The sequence below is a fragment of the Genypterus blacodes genome, unplaced genomic scaffold (genome assembly GCF_046128005.1).
Source record: "Genypterus blacodes isolate CSIRO-AG114 ecotype Tasmania unplaced genomic scaffold, CSIRO-AGI_Gbla_v1 ptg000029l_1, whole genome shotgun sequence".
NCBI classification, from domain to species: domain Eukaryota; kingdom Metazoa; phylum Chordata; class Actinopteri; order Ophidiiformes; family Ophidiidae; genus Genypterus; species Genypterus blacodes.
The window spans coordinates 324,990-351,678 of NW_027466842.1; the positions used below are offsets into that span (position 1 = coordinate 324,990).

The 26,689-nt window shown below is 43.5% G+C and overlaps 1 protein-coding gene across 1 annotated transcript; it reads right to left on the bottom strand.

Moving 5' to 3' along the window:
• Positions 1–1,558: 1,558 nt before the first annotated feature.
• Positions 1,559–26,344, bottom strand: pik3r2 (phosphoinositide-3-kinase, regulatory subunit 2 (beta)). Its single transcript, XM_076145152.1, has 16 exons — positions 26,002–26,344; positions 17,745–18,642; positions 10,211–10,303; positions 7,773–7,850; positions 7,045–7,200; positions 5,461–5,671; positions 4,998–5,083; positions 4,699–4,798; positions 4,451–4,549; positions 4,102–4,282; positions 3,729–3,848; positions 3,261–3,403; positions 2,972–3,148; positions 2,805–2,876; positions 2,550–2,720; positions 1,559–2,433 (listed from the first exon to the last, which is right to left on the bottom strand). The coding sequence occupies exons 2-16, from the start codon at positions 18,061–18,063 to the stop codon at positions 2,226–2,228; spliced, it is 2,214 nt and encodes a 737-aa protein (XP_076001267.1). The 5' UTR covers positions 18,064–18,642; positions 26,002–26,344; the 3' UTR covers positions 1,559–2,225.
• Between the last annotated feature and the right edge of the window lie 345 nt (positions 26,345–26,689).

A 26,689-nucleotide genomic window follows, 5' to 3' on the forward strand; every position in this document is an offset into this window, starting at 1 on the left:
GTGTCATTTCATTTTTCTTAATTATTCATCATCTAATTTTGGAATGCAGCTCATCCTCCTCATTTTCATCCTCTCTTAGCGGAAATGAAACGCAAACCAAAACGCCAAATGTGCAACCTGTAAAAGAAACGGTGCAATATTCCACAACTTCTCTATGCTCATTCTACAAAAATACTCTTTCCTCTTGGCAATGTGAAATCTATCGAGCGTTACATCTGGAGAGATTATTCATACGCACCCCCACGAATTAACAGAATGATCCCAGCGCCCTGCTGGTGGACCACAGACGAGTTAACGAATGATGCTGCTTTGAAAGACAGTATAGATCTTTACCTCCAGCCGCCGCGGGAACATGAGGGGACTGAAGCACAGAACACGGGGAGGGAAATCAATCGAAAATCCATTTCCAATTATCCGTGTTCTACTCTGTTGTGCATAACCCAAACACACACACACACACACACACTACATACTGTATGTATGCATTAAAAAAAAGCAATTTTCAACCACGGGTGCCAAGTTCATAACAACCAAACTCCATGCATACTATAGTAGATATTCTCTCTAAATAGTGAAAGGATCCGTTCCTTTTCTCATTTCTTGCTACATGAAGACATCCTTCATCAGGCTCACATTAGCTGGACACTGTGCGTCCTTAAACAGAACACAAGAGTGTCGGGTGGAAGAAAAACAAAAAAATCTGAAAAACAAGAAACAAACCGTATAAAGGTCACATGCTGACGGCGCGCATCGGCGGCAATCTGAGTTATATTACTGCGTCTTTTTTTTTTGTGTGTTTGTTTTTATGTCAAGCTCGTGACGAAACGAACAGTCAATCACAGAGGGAAGTACCGCGAGTAAAAAGACAAAAAACACCTACGAGGACGGCGTACCGCTAAAAACAGTCTACCTAGATAGAGACAAAGCAAATACAGTACCGAAGATACAATAATCACATAGATCAATGCTCCGTAAGCGTCTGGATCATATAGAAGTCATATGGAAATAGACGCGTTGACAGGAGCATTAACAGTTATGCCTTTAGTCAATGGCTACAGGTGCTACAGTATTAAAAACGACGCGAAGAGAGGGAGGAGGACTTTAAAAACAAACCAACCATCCACGATTTCAATCCAAGAGAAAACCTGAATCGCTGGGAACTGCATTGATCAACGTACCAATTGATCTGATGGATTGTGAGTACAGAGCCTGTAGTCACAACGCACCAGATGTGTACCACGCAGTTCTATTTTACACAGTACCTCATCGGCTAAAAACAGGAAAGAGACGACAAGCAAACGAGCCACAGCAGTTGGAAATAAAGATCATTTCATAAAAATATACCTATATTCTTTTTAAAGCTGTAGCTTTGTCTAAGCGGACAGACGCTCCTTCCCTCCGTCCTCCTCTAACTCCTTCCCGACCTTAACATGACTCCTTGTTCTTGTGACACAGGCTTGTGGTCATTCAAAGCTATTACTATGGCACTTAAGCAAGCTTTAAGTTGAATCAACCTTTTTTTTTTAAACAACCCCCCCGCCCTCCCACCCCGCACACACACACCACCCCCCCGCTTTTTAGCTGTCGAGCGAGCGGCCTGGTTAGCCGAGCCGGTCCTTTCAGGCTTTTGTCGAGGGACAGTTTGCAGGCAGTCTGGGGGTGACAGCTTGGGCCTTTGTCTACGCACAAACCAGGCAAAATCAAAAGTGCCTCCTGTAAAAAAAACAACATTTTACCCATCATCCCGGCAACAGGTCCGTCTTCCTCTCATCTCTTTTTATCCTGCCGTCAAATGTCTTGGGTGTGCTTGTGTCGTCCTCTTTTTAAGCAACAGTTTAGTCCGTTTCTCTCCGTATCAAAGACACTTTCTTTGTGGATTTATCACGCTATTTTGTGTGTTTTTTTTCATATTTGACACTGTACAGTCATGGCTGGCTAAAGCGTCACCCTGTGTTACCGCTCACTGCGTCAGCCAGAGTGACTGTACAGTGAGTACTTAGTTACTGGTTGGCGGTGTGCTAATCTGAAGCCATGCTGTTAGGAGTGCTCTCTGTTATGCTGGGGTCAGTGTGGGAAATTAGCACCAGCGTCCAAACACTGGCGGAATTTGGTCGTGGCTGTTGAGTCTGTTTTTACCAGCCACTTCAAAACATGAACTATAGTTCAGAGGTCAAAAGTTTTGCTTTGCCCAGCCTCGCTGTCGTCCTAAACTGCTGGTGGCCAATTCATCTGGGGTGCTGGTTCTGATTCTGGGAGCGGGCCAGGACCGGGTAGGCCAGGTTAACATTCAGCTGGTCGTTGTGTTGGACCAAGGAGACATTTTTGTAGTGGAGCACCAGGTCTTTGAGGGACGAGTACAGATTGTACGGCTCGGCGAACCCGTAACCCGTTGCCGTCTTGTAGATGACGCAGTGCTTGGCGTCGCCCTCCACACTGGAAAGAAGGAGGACAAAGATGTATATATCTCAGGATGCTTTGCAGTTGCTCTGTGAGTTCAACAGTCTAGTAAACTGGTCGCTTTGAAAAAAAATGGAGGAATCAACACTCACACTACAGAACACGCAAAGGAGCCTTTCTGCGATTGGCTCTCACGGATGAGGAAGGTCCCGTCGCATTTGCCCCTCAGCATCTCCTCGGCCTGGGTGCGTTTGATATCACCCACGTACCAGGTGCACTCATCGTGGTGTGGTGAGCCTTCGTCCTCCTCCATCGAGTAAGAGCTGGAAACGCCAAAACCGAGCCGTTAACACTGGAGCGCGCCATAGTGTGAAAATGACAACACGAGATGCCGAGCTGTTACTTACTCATCAGCGTCGTTCTTAATGCCCAGCCACTCGTTGATCTTCTTCTGCCTCGTCCCCTTCTGTGTCAGCCATCTATCAAACGCAGACAGATTCAGTTTAATGCTGACATTCGACAAAAGAAGCAAGACATTTGATAGGTGTGTATGTTTTGTTTCTCTTTTCCTCACATCAAGTATTGGTCTCTGATCTTGCGGAGCTGCATGAGATCTGGCTTGAGGCTGTTCATCTTCTTATCGATCTCTCTGTTGTCGGACACCTGCTCCTTCAGATCCTGCTCCAGTTTGCGCTTGCTGTCGTGGATCTCCTTCACCCGAGACTTCAGACGCTCCGAGTTGCTCTGGATTCTGATGACAGATTGATAAAGAGGAAGATGTTCTTCAGATGTGTAATAAAAAAACAAATGACATAGGTTTGCTCTGCATAGCTCCTAATAGTTCCACTGATGTTGTAGATTACTTTTGAATCTCCTTTTCGTTTCCCTCGCGTTGGAACCTCTCCAGAGACTCCCTGCTGAAGCGCTCCTGCGCCTCAAACTGCTCCTCAAAGATCTTGATGGTCTCGTTAAAGGCCTCGATGGCTGTACGCTTCATCTGCAGCTCCTGGGGAAAGAAGAGGGAGCGAGGAAAAAAGTCAGTCCGTCAGACGAATCACAAACCTGTAAGATGCAATTTGTTCACAATTCATATCATGACAGAACAAGACCTCCACTAAAATAATAGCGTACGACACAAATCTATATGAGTAAGTTATATTGTGCCTCAGATATTTGAAAATCTACCATTTTCTTTCTCCAGTAATCTCTTTACTTCTTCTAGGGTCATAAGTTTCATCTTTGTTACTGCATGAGTCTTTTTCGTTGTGATTAATATTATTATCTAACATAGGAGGTCAGTGTTTGCGTATCAGTGTGTTGATCTCACTTACCTGTGAGGTGCGTGTGTATTCCTCATACAGGGAGTCGTACTCGCGGCTCTTGTCCTGGTACTGCTCATGGTAAACCTTCAGCTGCTCCCCCACCTCCTCTATACTGTTCTCCTTCACCACCTGGGTTGTACATGGAAGCAGGTCAGAGAGACTTTACAAAGACGTTGAGAAGTACACATACATGTTAAAGTGCAGTTTGAGATGTAAATGTGTCACTTCAAAAGATAGATGTTTTATGATAATACATGAATCTGCTTTTAATCCCTGAATCAGTGGGAGAAATGTGGTCGAGGGGAAATGAATGAGACGTGGAGCAGCAGATGAGTTAATAGATAGATAAATAAAGCTTAAACAACTAAGTAACATTACCAACCTGTTGATACTTAGAGACAGGGTACAGCAGCTTGGTGTCCAGCTTGGCGTTGTACTGGGCCAGAGATTCATGGCGATAGTGATTGATGAGCTCCACTACAGACAGGAAGGTCAGAGGCTCGGAGAAGCCATACTTCCCCTCTTGGTGGTAGATCTTTATAAGCTTGTTATTCCCTCCTTTCCTGCAGGGGGCGACAGAAGTCAAAATGAGAGAGATAGTAGACGCAGGCGACATCAGGCTGGGCTTGTGCTCGGATGACTTCACTTTCAGCGATGTTACTATTATTCCAACACTTAAGACATTCAGCGGAGATAGCGAGTCAATACTGCAGCAGTTTTTCGAGCTTTACCTGAGGGTGAGTGTGTACTCGCCCTCCAGCTTACTGGAGGCATCTCGAACCAGGAACGTCCCATCTGGAGTGTCTCGCAGCTTCTCGTTCACCTCCTCTCTGCAAAAAGACAGCAGGGAAACTTGTTTGTGTGGAGAGTTTCCAGTAATGATGAGTGATACGCATGGACCGAGTGACTTTAATGATGCAAACGTGTAAACTGTGGCGAGTTTAAAACCTCTGGTGCCGTAAATCTGGCTATCATTTACCTGGAGACTTCTCCCCAGTACCACTCTGCGTCATTCAGCAGGCTGCATATGTCTGTTATGGCTGAAGTCATTTTCGATTTCACTGGTTTCGCTGGGAGAGCTGCAGACACACACACACACACACACACACACAAGCACACACACACACAATGGATAATTGAAACAGACTGAAGCATGATAATGATAATGTGATTATGTGAAACCTGTGTTTGCATAATCAGTGTTTTACTGCACTCTAATAACAGTGTTTTGTGCTGTGGTGAAGAATAATCATAGTTATGCTCATAAATATGACATGCCTGGAGGGGTGAGGTCATGCTCTGCCGTTCTCTCGATCAGGAGCCTCTCTACCACTAGGGCAGCAAAATCCTCATCGGGCGGCAACCTGTCAATCAATTAAGCAATAGATTAATAATACAATACTAGTTTAATGTAGAATCATGTTCTACACAAGCGTAAAGCCTCTATGGGATGACGAGCTCAGGATGTTTCTCCGTGTCCGTGAGAACTTCCATGGAAACAGTTTACTTATTTTTGCACTCTATGGCAAGCGAGTCCCAGTGAGAGCGTTCTGAGGGAAGCACTGGATGTGGTCGGATGCTTAGGATCCTATTCAAGGGGATCCCATCCACTTGAAGAGCTCTACTTTGTTGAGAAGGGTGTAATAAATCTGCCAGCTAACAACCGATCTGTTTATGTTTCCACACACACGCTCCTTCCTCAGAACCTCAGTAATGGCGATGACGATGTAGCCAAACTCACCACGGGGCGGCGGAGTCTGTGTGTATCAGCAGCGGTCCGAAGATTTCCCCCAGCGTGTGTGTGTCCAGGCCGTTGTTGGCCTGTGCCTGGGTGACCTTGGCCAGGTGTGTGAGGAGGTACTGCAGGGTGAGGCGGTGGTGCAAAGGGACGGTGGTGGAGCTCTCGAGAACCAGGCTCACCTCTCTGCCATGACTACCAGCAACCGCACCATCTGAAAGAGGATGGATATTATGTGAACACGTTTGGGTTAACCTACCACATTTTTACCAGGTTTCCCCAGTTAAAATTGGAAATGATATCATCGTCTTGCGTGGCGACCATTGTCCTCAGCTGAAGCATTTCTAACATGCCTCAGTGAACTCATCCTCTCCCGACACTCGACTCTATTCTCCAAACCGTGACAGGCGACAGGCCTCCATCAGCAGCATGTAAAGATCATTTCCATGCCTCGTGCAATTCTGTTACTTAAATTAGACATATTGAAGCAAAGAAAGGTGCTATTCTGTTCCCCAGAGACACATCAGCAGCAGCACACAGCTCATTTCAACACTCATTCCATTCTATTAACCCGCAAAAAGATCTCCAGTTTGTTGATACGGCACAAAATCTGTCTTAATTTTGTCATTTCCACGAGCCCCTTTGCTGATTGATGAGTCCTAAGATAAGATTTCATTACAAATTGCTTTTCAACAAATGGAATGAGCCGTTAGAGATTAGATTCCTTTCTAGTTTGAACCAAAAGAAGAAGGAAAATAAGGTTGAAACCGTGTTTACGACGGAGTAAGATGTTTCAGTTTGCAGTGTACCGTACTAGATGTGGACGTGATTAGGGGGTTTAGCACGACGTGACCTTAGTTAGCTTCTTGCGGAGCTATTTTAGAGGACCACAGCAGTTGTTTTGCACGTTTCAGTCCATTAACTGCAAATTGTGTGTACGTCTCATTACTGCAGAGAGTTTTCCAAAGCATACCGTGGGTTTTTGAGATTGATAATACATTTTCCTACCTTCCAGGCAGCCGCCGCTCTCGGGTCATGATAGTATGGTATGAAAATCAACTCGCGGAGAACTGAGCTGCGGTTTACTTGAAATGGGAAAACTACGCACTCCTCTAGGAAATGTATGAAAAAACCTATAATAGGCTTTGGGAAAAGAACGGCAGTAATGCACAGAAGCAGTCAACAATCGTCAAGTTCCATTAACAAGCCATTGGAGACAAATCAAAGTCCATCGGATGTTCCTCTCGTGGGATATTTCCCACCTCCAGCATGTTCTGGGTCAGACCCGTGGTCTCCTCCCACTCGGTCATTGTGATGGAGAGAATCACAAAGCCTCTTGATCAGAGGCACCTCAGCTGACTCCTGTCAAACTGGAGGAGCAGTGGGTTTATTCTCCTGGTCACTCCTAGCTGATGTTGAGTGTTGAAATGTTGCTTGCACCCTAAATTCACCGCCATGACAATCCAGTACAGCACATGCACCACTGCAAACCATGTACCAGACCACCATCAGTCCTCAGATAGAAAAGCGGCTGAAGAATCCCTCTGTGGAGTCTCTTCTGTTCCTACATAAGGAGCTCAGACTTACCGGCCGACTGTTGCAGTTGCTGCAGCTGCTGCAGTGTGACGGCAGTTTGTAGTTCAGGGTAGATACAGGCAGGGATGACTGGCGACGGGAGGTCTCTCAGGTATCTCAGGACAGACTCTGACAGGAAACCTACATGGCTGTCACTCATCTCACTCTCTGGAGCATCCAAGGGGAAACACAATGAAATAAGAAGGAATTTACAATAATGTATTAGACAAACACAGAAAACTTGCAGGATGCCCCACCCTGCTGATTTGATGCTTCTAGTTTAAATCAGGACACCTCACAGTCAGAGGATTCGATTTTCAGAACAACTAGGTCTGTTTGAACAGGGAAGGCAGATTGGTTTAGAAACTCGTCGCCCTGTGTACATTTAAGACTTCTCTTATTTGTTTCTCGCTTTCTTTTGCTTATGTACATCATGTTCGCCTGAGGGAACAGATGACCATGAAGGAATCTGATGTCCTGCTGGGCACAACACTTAATCACAACCCAGGACAGTCAGGCCAAATTTCTAATAAGTTTGAGAGTTGGCAATGTTCTGAAGATTTTTGTGACTGACGCTTTCACTTGGCATTAACCGCACTAGAAGTAAAACAGCATGCAGGCTCAGAGCATTACCAATGTCTCTATGGGAGAAAAATGTTATTTATTGTCACAGCAACTGTATTCAACACAGTGTAAACATAAACCCATACAGCATACATCATCGAGTCAAACTCACTCACCAGAGCTCAGGCTGTACACTGGGCTGTCTGAAGGTGAAGATGAACTGGTTGTCCTGTACAGTGTTTTAGAGTCCAGACCTGAGACAGAAAGAGACCGAAGCTTAGTTAAGCACAAGTACACGAACACAACAACATTAAAACCAGTACAGCAAGTAGGGAAAATGAGAGCAACAGCATACTGAACTCATAGTCAAAGGAATGTACAAACTGAAATTCACATGAATGACAGGAGGAGTTCTTTATTAAGGCCACAGTTTGCTTCATCTGATGCACTTGAAGGTGCAAGCGGTGCCAATGGTCGTAGAGAGAGGAGGGGGTGGTGTGTGTGTGTGTGTGTGTCTTTGCATTTTGCTTGTGTCAATGTGATTGATCATGCAAAGCGGAAAATGGCACAAAAGCCCAATCTAGCTTTTACACCTCATCACACATAGCCAACGGCTGAGTGAAGAGGGCGTGGCTTGAAGAGTGGCGATGTGAGATGGTTACAAAGTTTGTCGGACGCAGAGGTCCGGCCCCATAGTTTGATGGATTAAGATGGAGCAAAAGTCATTATATTTCCTATCTCTAGTTGGATGATCTGTTAGAGTGACGGCCTCTACGTGACAAAGCTCTCAGCCAGATCACCTTTTTGGAAAAACTGAGCCCAATAATTGCAGCCATTTGTTGCATCCAGGCAAAGTCTTCATCCTCTGATGCATCTCTCACTTCACTTTAAGCTTTTTGATAAATGGTATTATTTTACTTTCCATGTCGTTTGGGGAAGAGATTGCTATTCAAATGTTTCCTGCAAGCCATGTTTACCAGAGCAGAGCCAACAATCATTCCTGTGTTTTTGTTCATTTCTCACTGGAAAAGCATTTAGGGAAACAAAACACCAGGACATAGTGCTTTTTGTTGTTTCCCTTCACTTTTACATTGTGATATAATAGGGAGTGTGTGCAGAAAACTACCAAATTCACAAAATTGTCCAAGTTGTAAAACATGACAAAGACAAACACATAAATCCTCAAACAGAAGAGTAAGAGAAACTACAATTAATAAGATACTCAAAGGAAATAACTTAATCTGAAGGATTATGTTTTTATTATCTTGTTTTGGCCTGAAATGAACCATCACTATGTTAATATCCAGTTCGGTTCTTGTTTGAAAGTTTGATTCATGAGCAAAATATTAAGAAATGTCCTGACAAAAATATAAAAATTGTGGTTGACAACATTTTTCCTTTCGGGGTTAAAATATTTAGGAACTGCTTGAGACAAAACAGTCTCTCAAACACCAACAAGCTGTCAGTGTGAGTGCAGCCACCACAGGGAATCACTCAACATGAGTGTTATACCATAATCTTATTGTTGATCGAATACACATGCTAGCAAAGATCGTCACGTATTAGATACAATAGCAAATAAAATAATAATAAAATAATTTGTATTTAAAGTTAATATTAATTGAGTTTCTTATTTGTTTAATTTTTTTAATTAAATTTGCAGTTAATTTTCCAGCAGAAAGTCTGTTATTCCTTGACCTTTCCTACTACAGAAACTTCTGAAAAATATAAAAAAATTTAACGAAATAAATTTAAACCTAAGAATGAGTCGATGAACAAAAAAGATCCGTTGATTCAAGAAAATCTGGAGAAAACTATTCTTGAAAATTCACTTGACTGTCAGGTCCTGCAAAAACAAATCTAGAAAAAATGTACCACAAAGTTGGAAAAATTTCTAAAAAGGAAAGTGAAGGGAAATGTAGTCTTATGAAGGGTAAGACAGGGAAGTTAACAGTATTTGCATGCATGTGCAACTAAACTGAGTGTATTAATGATTACACACAGCTGCAGGAATTTCTGTATTCATATCAAATCTGTCTCCGCTCTCAAATAAAAAAAATCATCCCTCTCTCTCGAAGGATGTCATAATTAGAGACATCAGTAGAGGACAACGGCTTTTATCTTGATTAGTGAAAACTTTCTATTTTGTACATTCAGAGTGTGTTCGGTGCGTGTGTGTGTGTGTGTGTGTGTGTGTGTGTGTGTGTGTGTGTGTGAGCAAGAGAAGAGAGAAAGGAGGGGAGAAAAAGTAGAAAAACTGTGAATGGAGTCCCACTGAGCACTATTTGTTAATAACATGGTGCGAATCGTCCTACTGTGCTGGGCTCTTGGTGAAACAATACTCTATACGAACACTGTACTGAACTTGCATCGCTTTAAAAAAGTTTTAAAAAATCTGAACCCGGGATATCATTTCGAAGCAGTGCTGCAAATATGCACATATGCAAATCGGTGTGTGTCTGTGCTGGAGCAAATGCTGGCGAGCGCGTGAAAGCCGAGAGGCAGACGGTGGAGATGACACAGTCGCACTTAGACGGGGAGACAAGGAGGCAGACAGGTTTCAGGAAGACAGACGACGGAGGCCAGGACGCCGGCTGTGCCCGTGCGGACGTACCTCTCTTCTCTATGGCTTGGATCAGGCAGACGAGGGCTGGGGGGGCCGTCTCTGGCGGTGTGAACTGCTCGCTCAGGTCCGGCACTGAAACAGCTGAAACAACAATGCAAATCACTGTTACACTCCTGGCACACGGCCTCGGCACAGCCACAGGGGGGCTGCAGCACTGACAGGGACGGGGTTAACTAGCAGCTCCGAGCAGAAACACTGTCTGTCTACAGTACAGGACAGACATATGCAGAAAATATATGAATAACCAAATAATACATGGTGAGGTAGAGGTCAGAAGCCTATTTGTTCGACAAAAAGTGAAAACGGGTGGATTATTCTCTTCTGCTTCACGTTTGCGATTGTGAAAGAAATCAGGTCATCAATTGTCTACCTAAAGACAAGTTATCATAGAAATAAATATGGTATATTTATCTTATTCCTAGCGACGAAGCTGGAGGTGCAAGTTACCGTGTTAGTTTGAAGTTGATTAAATAAATGTGATAAACCAGCAAAATGGTGAATGTAGAAAAAACGGTTTAGGGCCAAAGGAGTGAAAGAAGAAAAAAACTTTATCTACTTTACAACTCCCCACAGACTAAATCAAACAACTTTTCAGCCACAGTGAAAGAGAAAAGGAGAAAGCAAGAGGGAAAAAAAGAGCGATCCCATTTCCCTCCCTCCCCTCCCTCTCTTTTTTCCCTTTTCTTTTCTCTCCTCTCTCTTTCTCTCCTCCCCTTCAGTCCGTCCTGCTCAGTGTTTCGCCTTGGCTCTTTGCGTGAGTGGAGCACAATAAAGGATTTAATCAAAACTCCTGAACAAGCAAAAGCCCTGTGGCAGCATGCCAGGCCAGGCCAGGCCAGGCCAGGCCCGGCCCGGCCAGGCAGCGCCTCCCATTCTGCCCCAGAGCAGAGCCGGGCGCTGGGGGGGGGGGGGGGAAGGGGAAGGGGAGGAGGGAGGGTGGGCGCCCGGGAGCAGGCAGGGCCCGGCCTGACCGGGGCTTGGCAGCAGGCTCCTGTTCCTGGCACGGCTCGGCTAAACCGCTGCTGATTATTAATTTGGGGAGTTCAGACAAGAAAGGCCGTGTCAGCACATTCCGTTCTCTCTCCCTCTCACTCTCTCTCTCAACTGTTCTTGTTCTCTCTTTCTCTAGACTTTCTCCCTCTTTCCTCTCTCACTCTCCTCTGTCCTGCATTCGCCCTGTTGCTTTTTTTCTGGTGGATTTCTCTCTCTCTCTTTCTCTCTCTCTCTTTCTCTGCCTTCATGACCCCCTCACTCATCTCGATCTCTGTTTTGGCTGTGCAGTCAAGTTTTTATACACACAAATGTACAAAAATAGAAAATTAAAACCACATAGAAACCTCTGGATATGCTCTTCTTGAAATGTTGTGCTTGAATCCGTGTTCTGATTTCACAAATGTGAAGTTGAATAAAGGCTTTCCATGAAACGCTACGCTAACGTCTATATGGGCAAACATGCAAATGGCACTGCTTTAGAGAGCAGAACGTGGTGACTGTTCGGCACAGCACAGCAAAAGGCCGTCATAGTGGAGCTCGTATTTGGTGGGGGTTGGGAGAGCTGCAGGCGATTAGAGAGGAAAATCAAATGCAACAGAGAAATCATTGCAAATATAGGCAAAGACACAAAATACATGTACTCCAAAAAAACTTCAGAAGGAAAAATGAATTACCATCGTCTCTCAGGTCCCTCTCTTCCACACGTGCAGCACAAAAGCATCCACACCTTCTCTCTCTCTCTCTCTCTACATATATGTTCTATATATTCCTTGGCTTTGGGGAAAAAAGAAAAAATGTGCAAACTTTGACTTTCGTGCAAAGGAGTGTTTTTTTCTTTCTTTCCTTCTTTTTCTTCGAAAGCAGCTGTAGCCCTAGAGCCTTCTCGTGTGTTTTTGAAAGGTAAAGAGTATGAGAGAAAGATACAGAGAGAGCGAGAGCGAGAGAGAGAGAGAGAGAGAGAGAGAGGGGACAGCAAGTCATCATTAGTCAATTAGAGCCACTTCCTTGGCAGACTGCATGCTGGGAGGGTGACAGGCATATGACTTGACATGTCCTGGGACAAAGCCAGTGGGGAAAACTGAGATAGAGAGAAATTGGGTGAGAAGGGATGAAAGGAAAGAAAGCATGACGGAGTGTAGTGAAGCACCGCTGCTGCACTTGCACGACTGAGGCTTTTGTGCATTTGCGGCCTTATGTACAGCAGCTGATGCACTGGGATAGATCTGTGCAGTTTGCATTTGGAGGAGTTTGGTGAAGAATATATATATATATATATACATTCATAATCATGTGTGAGGATTGCTGTCTACTTGTGTACCTGGAAGAGGCACATGAATGTTGCAGATCCTGTACATGTACGTTTGCACTGACAAACAAAGGAGTTAGTATGAAGCAAAGTGATAAAAATAGTTGCTCTGTATCTTCTCCATCAGTATGCTTATGTAACTTGTAGCTTTGCTGCATTCTCGCTCTCTGCACCCATCACAAGTGCAGAGATATGAATCTATTCACCAACACTGGTCAAGTGAACGCGCTGCAATGTGCTCACTTCAACACCTACGCTCCGTCACCACAGCCTGAGCGCATCTGATCTGGATTTGGAGTCGAAACTAATATTTGCAATATTCCGTTTTATCCAGATTTTGCCTTTATTTGCCACCCAAAAAGCTGCAGGGCAAATAAATTGAAGACTAGAGGCAGATTTTGGCAAGAAAAATTAAATATCTCACCGTTTCTAAATCATTCATTTGCTCCAATTCATTCAAAACATTCTACAGAATTAAGATTTGTTTTTTAAAGATGTTGAAAGCTTTGTTTATGATGGTCCTTTACTGCTGTAACAAGCTGACATCATCATGTAACAAACCTGTTTAGATACAGACACGAGACACACTACCGGCAGAAAAAACATTTGGGACAGAACCTTAAACCTAATATGACACACTTTCACTCAGTGTGCAGAGCAGTGCTGCGGCAAGGAAGAGCAGAAATGATGGATGTGTTGTTTGCATATTAAATCATAACTTACGTTTAAAAATAGAGCCTGTACGTCGGTAAAATATGTCTCCTCCAGGATAAATTAAAGGTCTTGACATACTTCCACAGCCCAGCATGTCAACGCATCAAAATGGCTGCCACAGACCAAGTTTGACAACTCGGTGTTGAGCCCCATGCTGCGCTCACGCACCTTTCCCAAATCCTCAACTTCGCGTCCAAGCAACGCTCAAGCACTTTGCAGAACTACCACTTCTTCCAAGTAAAAACCGACGTGCTGCGTTCCGCTGTGAAAGTACACCGAGACCTTTACTCAAAAGATAAGCAAACAACTTGACAAGACATTGAAGGTAAAAATCGGAGAAAGCCTTCTGAGGACCTGTTGTTGCGTGCAGCATGTGCTTCACGTGTGCGGTGCTGACATGAGAAATTGGTGCGTGGCTTCATGAATGCTGTGTAACGGTGTGTCTGTGTGTGTTTGTGTGTGCACTGCTGGTCATGTTTCACTGCCACATGTCTTGGCTGCTTCCAACCTACTGTAGGTCGATACATCATGACCGGCTCATTCCTCTGTCACGACATGCTTCAAAGCCACGTACATATGAATCAGCCCCCACTACCCTGTCAAAAATTAGAGATCTCTGTGTCTCCCCTGATCTGGTTTTATGGGTCTCGGGGTACCAATGAAGAGGGATTAGTTATCACTGCAAAGATGTGCAATAAACCTTGTCATACTGATAACATTTATTCTTTTAATAGCGTGATAAAAGAAATTTAGCATTTCAAAGGTGTATATGATACTGAACACTCCTGTTTGTCTTTTTTATGTCAAAATAAGTGGACAAAACCTGCAAAATGGTCAGATTCAGACCTTTCATTGTGTACAAGTACAGACAGTAGAAAAATAATTGAAGAAGAAGAAGAAAAAAAGAAAAAAACAGGTTTGATATATTTCTATCCTTGTTACAGAAATGTAAACAAACTGCCAAATGTCCACGTTGGAAACAGCTGTCTCATCTGTGAAGTTGGCATTTTTCGCATACGAATTGAATTTATGCTTGGAAAAACATCTCCAACTGATCAGTCATCTTGTCTGTTTGTGGCTCTGATTTTTATTTAAACAGGATAATTTAATCTGCCTCCAGTTCAACTCAATTTGGTTAAGGAACTCTAAGAAATGAGTGTGTCCGTATCTGGGAACAAGGCAGAATTACGAGACGCCGGACCAGAAAAATTCTTCCACACTTGATCGTGATGTGATTCTTCAGACTGGCTGGGCAGAAAGATTCTTACCAGCCAGGATTTGCTGTCCGGTCTATTAAATCGTTTTATTGTTCTGTTTCGCTGATGAAAACAATAACATTTAGCTTTATTCTCTAAAGACAGTCTACTTCATCCCCAAGTGATTTTTATTTACTACTCCAGAATGCCAGAACTGCTCCAGAAAATAAAAAAACTCTACAGCTCAGCAAACTGTAACATGCTAAATTTACTAAACTCCAAGAAAATAACACACCAGTTATAACAAAACACAATACAGCTGTTTCTCATATTTGTACTGTAACTGGTTTAGAGCCCCCCCCCCCCTCCCCCCCTCCCCCTCTCTGTGTTCAGCCTCGACATATCTTTCCCATTCTCTCTCTCTCTCCCCCTCTCTCTCTCTCTCTGCTGTCCCAGCCCCACTCCCACCCCCTCTGTGGGTTCTTTGAAAGTGTTTTCCTGGTAAGGCGCAGGGAGTGGAGTGAGAGGAGGCCTCTCCTTTCTGAGAACTGGCCCCGCTACATGGTTTATGGCTGCCCTGAGACAGTATCAGACGTGTATGTGAATCAGGGAGAGAGACAGCAAAAATGAAGGGAGGGAGGGAGGGAGGGAGGGAGGGAGGGAGAGTGGGGAGACAGAAACTGAGAGAGAAGGAGAAAGTGAGTGACAGAGAGAGTGAGAGAGCGAGGAAAGAGGGAGGGAGGGGTTTGCAAAAATGCCAAGCCATGGTTCACTTCAGCAGGCAGTTAAAGGGAGGCCAGAGAGAGGAAAGGGAGAAAGGAGGGAAGGAGAAGAAAAAAAAAAAACCTCTCTGGGTTCTTAGAATTATTTCTGCTGCGCCACAAGTTGAGAAACGTTCTGCCTCGCTATCTGGGGAATGGAACTGGTTTGTATTCATCATTTGTCTCGAGCGCCAAAAGTGTACTTAGATGTATCTGTCTAAGATGCATGAAAGTCTTATTAACTCACCAAGACAAACACACAAAAGTAGTTTGGAGTGTGTTGCACGCATTGCTTCTCTCGTGGATGAAATGCCTCATAAATTCCTGCAAGCCGAGACGAAAATAATTGCAATTGAAGCAGGATTTGCACTTGATAGCAACAATGTTTCTTTGCACGGATCACGGCAAAGTCTGCATGACACATTCATATGTGACAAGTACAAGAGGAAGCGCTGTTTGTTATTATAAGATATCAGCCTACACACACACACACACTCCCCCCTGCTGCTGTATAATTTAGGGACGGAAAAATGTGAGCCGGATGCATCTATTATCCAGCGAGCAATCTGTGTTTGTATCTGCTGCAGGTAAAATATGACCAAAAACAACAGCCTTGGGATGTTTTAGGCTGCGTCTTTAAGGCCCCCGTCCCAAGGAGCCAGCTCTGCTCTGATTGGCCAACGGTATCAGGCCTGAGCTGGCAACAAACATACTTCATACCTCGTACTTCACTGGTGTGTCGAACCCAGCCATTTCAAATGGTGTTACATGTTGGCGTGGTCACGTTACAGAAGTAAAGGTTTCGATGCAGCTCAGGAAAGTGGGTTTGTCTTACCGGATGCTTTTCTATTTCTATAGGCGTCAACATTGAAACTTTGACAGTGTTCGACTTGTAATGCCTCAAACATTAACTACATTACGCTTTAAACATGAGGGAAAACAAAAAACAAGATTTGTCCCCTTTAACGTGTTCAAATCTCGCCGTCAAGCCGTAAATGGGCCACACTAACAAAAGCTCTATTCACACAGAGACCAGGTCTGTGTTTCTTCAGGGAAATAAAGATGATATTTGTACATTTGCAGCCTACCCAGTTCTAATCCACAATGCAGCGCTGGTGCTAAGCCCTGGTATCCTTCAGCCGCTGCCCTGCCCCCTCACTCTCGTTCTCTCTCTCCCTCTCCCTCTCTCTCGCTGTTTCACTCAGCTCTTCTGTCACCGTCTATCCAACTCACAGAGACAAATGCCTGCTGCCCAACTGGTTTGTCTCACTGTCTGTCAAACCACGAGGATACTGTTGTACCCTCAGCTGCTGCAAAAAATCCCATTTGATGGTGCAACACAAAACCCTCAAGAGTTGTGTGGAAGTTTGTACCGTACTGTACTCCTGTATTTTTTTTAGAAACTTTCAAAAACTAAATACAGAGGAATTAATTTATGTAATGAATTTGAATGAGGCCCAGTGTACTTTGTTAAAAGTGATGAATAGCCAATTGGCTCCAGCAGAGGTAATGCAGAGTTCACAGCCTACGTGCTCAGAGTGGTACTTAGCCCATCTGTCATGAAACGCATCAGGGATTCACAGAGAAAATGGCTTTTGACAGGGGAGGAATGTACGGTTTCATCCCAGTACAAATCACATGAGCCCGAAAGATATATAATTTTTCATTTGTCTATGTTGGCCCCGCTTTATCTATTTTGCTCTGGCGTCCGTACAAGGAAGCAATAATTTAAACAGTAGAAGCCAAAAGAGAGGGAGTGCAAATGAAGAGAAAATGATGGAAATGTTGGGGGGGGAGGGGCAGAGGAACTTGGGTAACAAATCAAAGTGTTCACATGAAGCGGCGCTTGCTTAGGTAGATCTACTAGTGCCAAGTATATGTTTGAGTTGGAAGCTCCGGCAGCTGAAAGCAGGCTTATACCATCAAGAATAAATATCGGCCCTGCCTATGTTTCCAAAGTCATGGCAGTGAGAAGCAGCGTGAGAGGAGGGAGAACTTTACCTCCAAGTACAAATCTAATACTTTGTTCTTTAAAAGAAATGCACACCTGTTCAACCATTATGCCAAGATCCAAGACAGCTTCTGTGTTCAAATACTGTACATTCTGGTAAAATCACGAAAGTTGAGTTTGAACCTTGTAAGGAAATAAGGATAGTTTCCTTTAATTTACACCAACAAACCAGAACCCATTGTGGTCCTTGAACTATACATCTTGAACCATTTGTTTTACCTCCTATTCCAAGAGGAAAGTACTCTAAGACGGTTCAGGAATTTCTGGGCAGTGCTCGGAATAGAACCCAGTTTTTTGTTAAATCCTTGTGTTTGGAATTACTCATAATGCAAGCAAAGCGGAGCAAAACAAACAAACCAGACAATCACAAAAAGCAATGCCTCTATTACCAGCGTGACATTGAGTGGTACAACATGATGCAATTCTGGACACTGACCAGCATACTCTGGCAGCAGGGTTTCGGTTGTAAACAAAGGTCAAAGGTTATGACTGAGCCAAAGGCTGTGCTGGATTATAATGAATCTTGTGATCGGTCCCTTACCTTGAGGCCAGTCTGATCTGGGAGCAGCGGGGAGGGGCCGCTGGGACCTGGGCCGGCTAGACGGGAGCACCATCTTTACTGGGCCTATGTACTCGACATACGTCCCAGGGAAGTCGCCTCTCTGCTTGGTGCGCTCGTTGTAACCCAGGAGCCAGCCCAGGTGCTCAGGATGCTCCACGCAGCCCTCCTGGTAGTTCTCCATGGACAGCAGGGAGGCCTTGCTGACCGTCAGAAGGTCCCCTGGCTGCAAATCCAAGTCCTCCTCCTGGTCCTTGATAAACGTGTAGAGGGCACGGTACTGGAAGCCCTCCACTGCCATTTTGAGAGGCAAGCAAAAATCAAAATGGCCACCAAAAGGATTAAATGGTGCAGCCCGAGTCCCAACACAACAATAGAATTCAGCTACGCAGATATCCCCCTCAGAACCCAAAGAGATAGTTGGCTGATTAAATTCTGGGGGAGCGCTGGTGTTGGTGCGGTGGCTTGGGGAGGGCCGGGGGGTGAGGGCGGGGGAGGGAGGGAGATAGTCACCCGAAGCTTAGAAGCATTTTCAAAAGAAGATAAGGTGCCGCGCTGCCGCTGTGCCGTCTACTGTGGCGGCAGCTTCAGACCTGACCGGTGTTGGTGGACTGGAGCACTTTCCTCAGCTTGAGACCCCGGTTGAGCCAGATGATGGAGCAGAGGGAGAGCGTTGGCAACATGCTCTTTCAAGCGGCAAAAACCTGCTGGCTGGGTGCTACTGGAGCAGCCGTGGAAAAGATTTGCTGGCCGAGGGCCCTGCGCCGTCCGCTCTCCACAGTCCAACAAAGTAGTCTGATTGGAGGACGGGAGGGAAGATCTTTACTCCTCCTCGGTTCTCTGAAGCTCCCACATGTTCTGGTCGGGGATTATCAAGCACCTGCAGAACATAAAAAACAAAAATGACAAACGGAAAATCATTTAAAATCAGTATTAAAGAGTATAATATAACGGAAAACCATAAATTGCCGCTACATGCCTTTGCTATTCGATAAAAAGCCAAAAATTAAGCGGCGCATACAGTATTGGTATGAAACAAATATTAAAAACGAAGCATGAAAATGGCGAAGTGCGGCAGCTCCATGCATTTGTGCAGTAGTTGGTTGGGATAGAGTGATCGGATGATGCTGCTGCGTCATAACCAACAGCAGACAGGGTCCCTGGACAGGAGCCTCCATTCCCTCCACTCTCCATTCACACACTCACAGCCTTAACTCGTGCATTGTGAGGATAGGAATGTCAACAGTGAAATAAATGTCCCTTCAATGGGACTGTGTAAAATTAGCAATATCCAAGGAAATTCAGGCAAAATGGCGGAAAAAAGGTTTTCGCAGAATGAGCACCCGAAGAAAACCTGCAGTACAGCTGCAGGTCAACAAGAATTTCTGAAACATGCAGAGACGCTTGTGAGTTCATTCTTAGCAGGAGAGAAAACTGCAGCTTTGTGTTTGAATTTCTTATTGCTGGTTCCATTGTGCCAAAGTAACTGATTTGATCTTTATCAAGTCTGCACCAGACAAGAAAAGCATCTTACCATATTCTAAAACTCCATTTAAAAGCAAATGTCAATAATTAGATAATATCGATATCGTGCAAAAGGGTCATTCCATTTACCAATAATGAATTATAAGACAACGTGTGAGGCCCAAATAAAACATCATGCCCAATAATTACCAGATAAAAGTAAGCCAACGACTTCAAGAGGACGGATTTTATTAACACCAAATGATTCGAGCAATCCAAATTTGTTCAGGGTTCCATTCGTGTTTGGCAAATGAACGTTAAAAAGAGATTTAGTTCAACACCAAAATGGCAACTAGAAAGAGATGAGAGGGAGAGAGCGAGAAGACAGCTTTCAGATTAAGCATGTTGTCTGTGGAGCAGCCAAGGACGGTGGTTATGTTTACCTCAGTGGACTAGATGAAGGGATGACAGTGAAGAAACAAATGGTAGGTAAAAGGTAAAAGAGAGACGGTGAAGGAGGCAGAAAGGTGGAAGGACGTTCTGGTCCTCTATGCCAAGAGTGAGGAGCTATTTGGGGCAATGTCTCCAAACGTCCAAATCAAAATAACCATAGGCCCGGTTTGTGAGGCCCGATGTTGTGCAATCGTTTCCTAAACGTTCGTGAATGGAGCATGTTTTCATGCATTGTAGTTATGAAATAACATCAGACGAGTGCAAAAGAAATACACCTAAACCTTGGGTTTGCATATTTGAATGCAGAAGTGCATGCAAACCTTAGTCTAGATCATCCTCTGTGCACCACGACGTTCCGAAAACAAGCGGACATTCACTGCGAACCTTCCTAAGTTACACTATCAGCATGAGAAAACGAGTTGCTGTGATAACAGGATGCAGCAGAGTGCAACACTCACCCCACTTTTGGTTGAGAGAGAAGCCGGACAGGCTCAGCCAGACTCTCAGTCCAACATCCTTCGAGTCGAGAAGCGAGAGGTGCCAGGCTAGACACGTGGCACTGGCATACCCAACCACAGCCCGCAATCCTCACACCACCATAACCCCCCCCACCCCCCCCCCCCCCAACCCTTGCTACCCCCCCTTCCTCTCTCCACCTGCTCTTAACCACCCCCCCAAACACAGAGACAGTCCTGCCTCCAACTGACAACCCGCCCGCCCCCGCCCCTGCCCCATCCTCAGCCTGCAAAAAAGTCCAGTGGTTTTTCCAGTTGCCATGTTTTATTTGTTTACAGTCACTTCGTCGCTGTAGAAAAGAAGCAAAAACCAGACGAAGATGAAGAAGCAGAAGAAGAAGAAGAAGAAGCGTGCACTGAGTAATCAGATTCAGCAGTCCTTTCTTATAATTTTCTTCCAGAGGAGAAAAAGTGTTTCAACTCGTAGGAGAAGAGAGAAGAATCCTCTCAGTTACAGTCCTGGTCTGAGAGTGTTGGAGCAGCAGCTGGAAAGCTCACCGTCACTGGTCCCTCCGATTCTAAGACTTTTTTATTCAGCCGGAGAAGAGAAAAACTGAGTGAGAGAGAGAGAGAAAGACGGCGCACTTTGCTATCAGCAGATTCCAAACGGCTGAGGGAGAGCACAGGGAAATAATTAATGAATAGGCAGCAAGTAACTCACTGTTGCTAGAGAGAGGGAAAGCTAATCCCGCGCTCCCATTGGCTGCAGCTCTGGCCATGTGGTCTGCAGTCACCAGAGAAGCCGGGCAAATCAAGGAAATGTTCTAATATTAGAAAATGTATCTAGGCAGTGATCAAACATCTGACCCAAACAACTCCACCTTTTTCCTGCACACTTGACTTTTCCCAGCATCACATCCTCCATGATTGCTCATCATCTTTGATTAAATGATGGTTGGAATTAAATAAAACTGCCACAGGATGAGGATGATGAGGATGATGAGGATGATGAGGATGATGAGGATGAAAAGGAAAAAGGGGGGGAAAACTGAAGTCTGTGCGACTGGATGAAATTCCATGAGTCATGTGTAAGATATGCAATGGGATAAAAAGGAGGTGATGTTTTGGCCAATTTGCATTTTCATTTGCAAAAAAACAAAACAAAAAAATGCCCTTGTAGGATTTCTGACACTGATATCATTTGACAACACGAAAATCAAACTCAGCCAAATGTGCTGGTGGCCCTCATTCACAAACAGAAACATGCAACTATAATGCAGAAACAAACAACCATGATGCAAAATAACATTTATAAAATAATAAAGTGACATGATTGGCTGTTGAACCCTTAGATTCATCACAGATATGAGCACTATGTTTAATTATGAAGGGCAGATTTTTGATTTAATATTATGTTACTGTGTGTCTAAACAAAACTGGGGCTATAGTGGTTTAATAAGAAAAAACAAAACAACATATCAGCAGACCATAAGCTTTTACATAAACGCAACACAAACAGCTCTACCTTGCAAGTTTCCCCACAATTTGCAGTGTTGTGAATAGATTTTCAAATTGCATAACTGAGCCTAGTGACTGATTTATATTCACTGTAAAAAATGTCAATGTATTGATCAAAATGGAAGAAAAGTAACATTCATAACTTTGTTGGAAAATTAAGCCTGTAAAACAATTATTTACTGCATATTTTCTAATTCACCAATCATCTGTTTGGTGATAAATTGATGAGGTCGTATCGTAATCTATCATCAGCCTATTTATTTACTGTTACTGACATGATTGACAGTAAACTTGACATCATTATCAGATTTTTTTTCTTACTGTCAAATATATCAATATCAAATATAAAACACCTCAATATGGATCAGGCTACCTAAGGCCTACTCTACTGCTGTTTGAAATGGGATGATGTAATTTGTAATCAATTTGTATTCATTTTTTGCCATATCTTCTAGTATAACATACAACAGATTGGAAGACTGGATTGCAAATACAATCTAAATAACAGTAAGAATATGCAGCAAGAATGAGTGCAAAGTGTAATATATTAAAAGAACTTGAAGAAATGTATCATGTGTACTTTCTTATCTTATATACTACATTCAAAAGGATAAATGGCACAAAATTCAAGGTTGCACACTTGGATTCCATCCCGTTCATAATAACTACTCACCATTTTTCTATTGTCTTCAAATGAATTTCATTAAAATAAATGAATACATCAAGAGGAGTTCTGACATTGAGATGGACTCCTGATTATTGCTTTAAAGCTGCTGTCTGTGTCGGCCCTTTATGGCCCTGCTGGTGAGGATCTGACTATAGAGCCACCATGCATGCAGCCTGGCCTGTGGCCATCTGTCCACATGGAAGTGAAAAATCTACTGCGCCACAGGCAGCGCCGACAGGCCAAGACAGGAGGAGCCTCAGAGAATTTATTTCTCGGCCTAAAATCTGGGTTCATGGCATTTTATGATTTTAGTTATAGGTTCACCTTAAGTCTGTCTGTTTATAATGAAGCTGGAAAGCAAACTTTGCCACATAGAAACATCTGCTATGAAGATTATGTTGCACTAAGACTGCAGTGTTCTTAAAAGTCAGCTATAACACAGGGCTCTATGGTATAGTCGCTCAGTTGGAGAGGACTGTGAATTTAGTATTTTAGGAAATGTAAGATGGAGGCATCTCAACACTTTAACTAACTGTAGGCCCCATTTACACCCTGGACTAAGATGTGTATTTACTGTAGATTTATTATCCAGATTTAAAGCAGCAATCCATAATATTTGCGAAGTGAGTAGAACTGTGGAGAAAATCAACTCCCTCCTGCTCCTCCTCCTCCTCCCTACCTGTTGCATCCCCGTCCCGTTTCCACAACACCTTCCAGCTGAAAACAGGAGACATGATTGACAAGTGTGGAAGTGATTCCCCTAGTGGTAACTGGTGGTATTTTTTTTTAAAGGTTTTCCAAAATCAGAATCCATCACTAGGACACGGTACAGTGATTTGACAGTTTTCACACAGCTCCAAATTTATGGACTCCTACGATTATGAAACTTTGTGATCCCTGCCTCTTCCTCCCATGTTGCTCCTGCTAAAAACATTATTTACAATCACAACTTGCCATAATTGTGAACCTGCACCTGGAGCGTGGACAGCAACAACCCACACAAAAATATTTCTTAAAAAAAAATGGGATGATGCTTGTGCCCAGAGCAAACATCAAACACAGGCTTTAACCGTGTCATGTTACACCTCCTGCAATCTGATGACTGTACAAGCACAACCCTGATAACTAGAATGCATGTTAATCACGAAGAGTCCACACATCTACACAACCAAGACAAAAAGCCTGACGGATTGATTCTGCTGCATTTGAAAACACGGTGAATCTGATTGCAGTATATTTAATTTATTGCAAGTTGTAGGTAAGAAAACTGGACCATTTGTCTCTATTTCGTTATTGCAGGGACGATGACATCCTCCCAGATGATAAGGTTTATCTTTATAAGGAAGAAAAAATCCATCCTTCCCACACAGTGAGGATGAAAATGCAGGTGCAATCACACACTGCGTAACGCCAACTCCTCCATAAATAACTGTGTTTCGCCTTAACTTCAATATAAGCAAGTTACACACAGGGGCTTCTGTGACAACACACACAACAGATTTCTCAGATTTTACTTTGTGGGCGATGCAATAATTCAGATTTCATTGCACCCACAGCATATTAATTGCACTCATTCATGCAGAGCTCCACTTCACTGTATCACATTAACATTCTGATTAGAGCAAGGCCAGTACTGGATTCAGAGTCTGATAGCTGTGTAAGAATAATTCAATTGCTATATATTGGCCGGTGTTAGTGCTTTTGGTGGTTTATCCATCCTGAAGGGAATTTAAATGTTCTCTCTTGCCGAAACCCAAGATTGAACTAAGTGTACATACTGCAGGGGTCAGGGTTAGGGTCAGTGGATGAAGGTGCGTCAACTACAAGATCATTTTCCACCCAGACTGAAGCTACAATCTGAAAATTCTGTTCCCAAACTCAAACACACAGACTTGTCATGTTATTGTTGATCTTATTTTTAAATGACTTATTCAAAAAACACTAAAAATGTGATACAATGTACAGCCCTAGAAAAATTTTCAAAAAAAGAAATAGAAATAATAGTAAATACGGATTATAGTCGTATTCACTGGAAACTGCTAAATAATAACAATCCTGAGCTTGCTATTGATAGATACGTCATTCATCCATATGTAAACTGAAGATACATTTCTCCATCCATGCAGTCCAACGCTCACCCAACTGAGCTATTTCGGGATCTTGTTACAAAGTAAATATACACAAGAGGCATCGCAGAAATCTATGCCAATACTGTCATATTTATGATAAGCAAATACCAGCCATTGATGTCTGTTTTCAAATTTCTATTTTCTACTATGTGCATATGTTCAGGGACTATCCACAAAGTCCAGAGTAAATGACAGTAGCGCCACTGACGTGCTCCCAACTCCTGTCAGCACTTCATATCACCTCATCACATCCAAGACCGACGTATCAAAACTTCGTATGACATGTGACCAATCAGATTTGCACCCCTGAGTTGTGCCCGTGCAGGCTCGGGTTTCTTTGTGGTCGGTTGCGTCTGAGTATCTCTTCCTGACAGCATGCGAGTATATACGAAATCTGCCTTTGAAAAGTAAGGATCGTACTATGGTTTACTCACAGATGTTTGATTTTGGAAGTCTGTGCATAAGTTACAGCGGAGCGACGTCCACACTCACTTCAGTTACAGCACTATTCTGCTGCTATTTTGATCAAATATCACATCTTTAAAGTAACACACAACAAAAATAGCTGTCTGCAATAGTCTACTAGAACTTAAAGTTTTACCTCAGCATTTCAAGTGACATGTAACAAGCCCTGCAACTTGTTAAGAACATACTGCTGAGAGAAAGAATAAGGCTTTTCCACTCGCTACATTGATAAAACAGAATAGCTGAGGTTTGACATTCAGTTACATAATAATACATTCCATAAATATAACAGCGAGGCTCTTCACACAGCCGAATGATTTGGTTTAATTCATCAGTGGCATAATTCCTTTTATCTGCATCCTTGGTGGATGAAACATCCTAAAAGCATGAATGTAACATACATGATGTTAGGCCTTTACATATGGCCTGCACATTGCATGGCCCCGTAGTAGGCAGTGAATTACAAACTAAAGGCTTTACTAAATTGTATTGTATAGGTGCTGCTGAAACTACAAGGCAAAGTTAGGCTAATTTACATCTTAAAAGTATTAAATATACAAACTTGTAAACCTTTTAGTCCTGAATAACAGTTGGAGGGTCCTGAATGCAGCACGGGAAAACTAAAATTCAGCATTTTCCTTTTAATTCTGCATAACGCGATACTTTTAGGAGCCGCTGGCAACACTGTTTCGACTCCTTTAGACGAAGTCTTGTATACTAACGTTTTTCAAGACTAAATCGAGAATGTTTTAAAAGCAAACGTATGAATTACTGCAGAAAATAAAGGTTACGGTAACGGGCTCGGGATTTGATGTGTCAACTGTCGACAAGCCGACGCAAAGGCAACATGCTGCAAGAATAAATGTTTATGAGTGCAAAGTGTACGTCAAATAATAAAATGTATAAATATCTCTGGTAAGGAAAGTTTAAAAGTAGGACACAAGTCAGCAGCGTGGAGTTGCGTGCAGTGCTTCCACCATTTTCCAGTACAGTGTGTGTGCGTGTATGTGTATGTGTGTGTGTGTGTGTGTGTGAGTGTGTGTCTACCTCGCTGTACTAGAAATGTGCAATAAGTTGGAAAAACTCACCGCAGATATTTTCTTCACTCTTCTCGCTTTTAGCTACTGGCTTTCAACGCTTCGAAGAGTTCCACAGCGGCCGTGTGGTGGCTTCTCTGCGAGCGAAAGCCCCCTCGCTGCGGGCTTAAACTTCCACACAAGCCTCCGTCCACTTGCGCCTTCGCCTCCTTTCTCTCGCTCCGTCTTTCTTTGAGCGTACAGGACTCCCAAGCTCCTCACACAGCCATTTTCCAGCACAGCACGGCGCAGGAAGGACAGTGCGTGGGAACGATAATGCGAGGAGGACGGAAAGTCACGAAGCCGGACGGAAAAGCACGAATGGCTACAGAGGCTCAACGAATATAGTTTCAGCCCCAAAATTCAAACCAGTCTGGCTCACAGGCGGCACCAGGGGCGGATCAGCATGCTAAGAGGCCCATGGACTAGACAATTTGTGTAGGCCCCCCCCCAACACACCCAAATCCAGCAGACTATAGCAATTATAGATATTTCCGTATATACTGTGCATGTATTTATACATACAGTATATGAAATGTTATTAGTTGTCCCCATTAATAAATACTAATGATGATTATATTATTGTTATATATTTATTTTTTTAACTTCTTTTTATTACAGCCTATAGACTCAAAGCAACCAATGCCTTATCAACCAGCCATCCACAATGCAATAAACAGTATGCTTAGAAAGATACTTT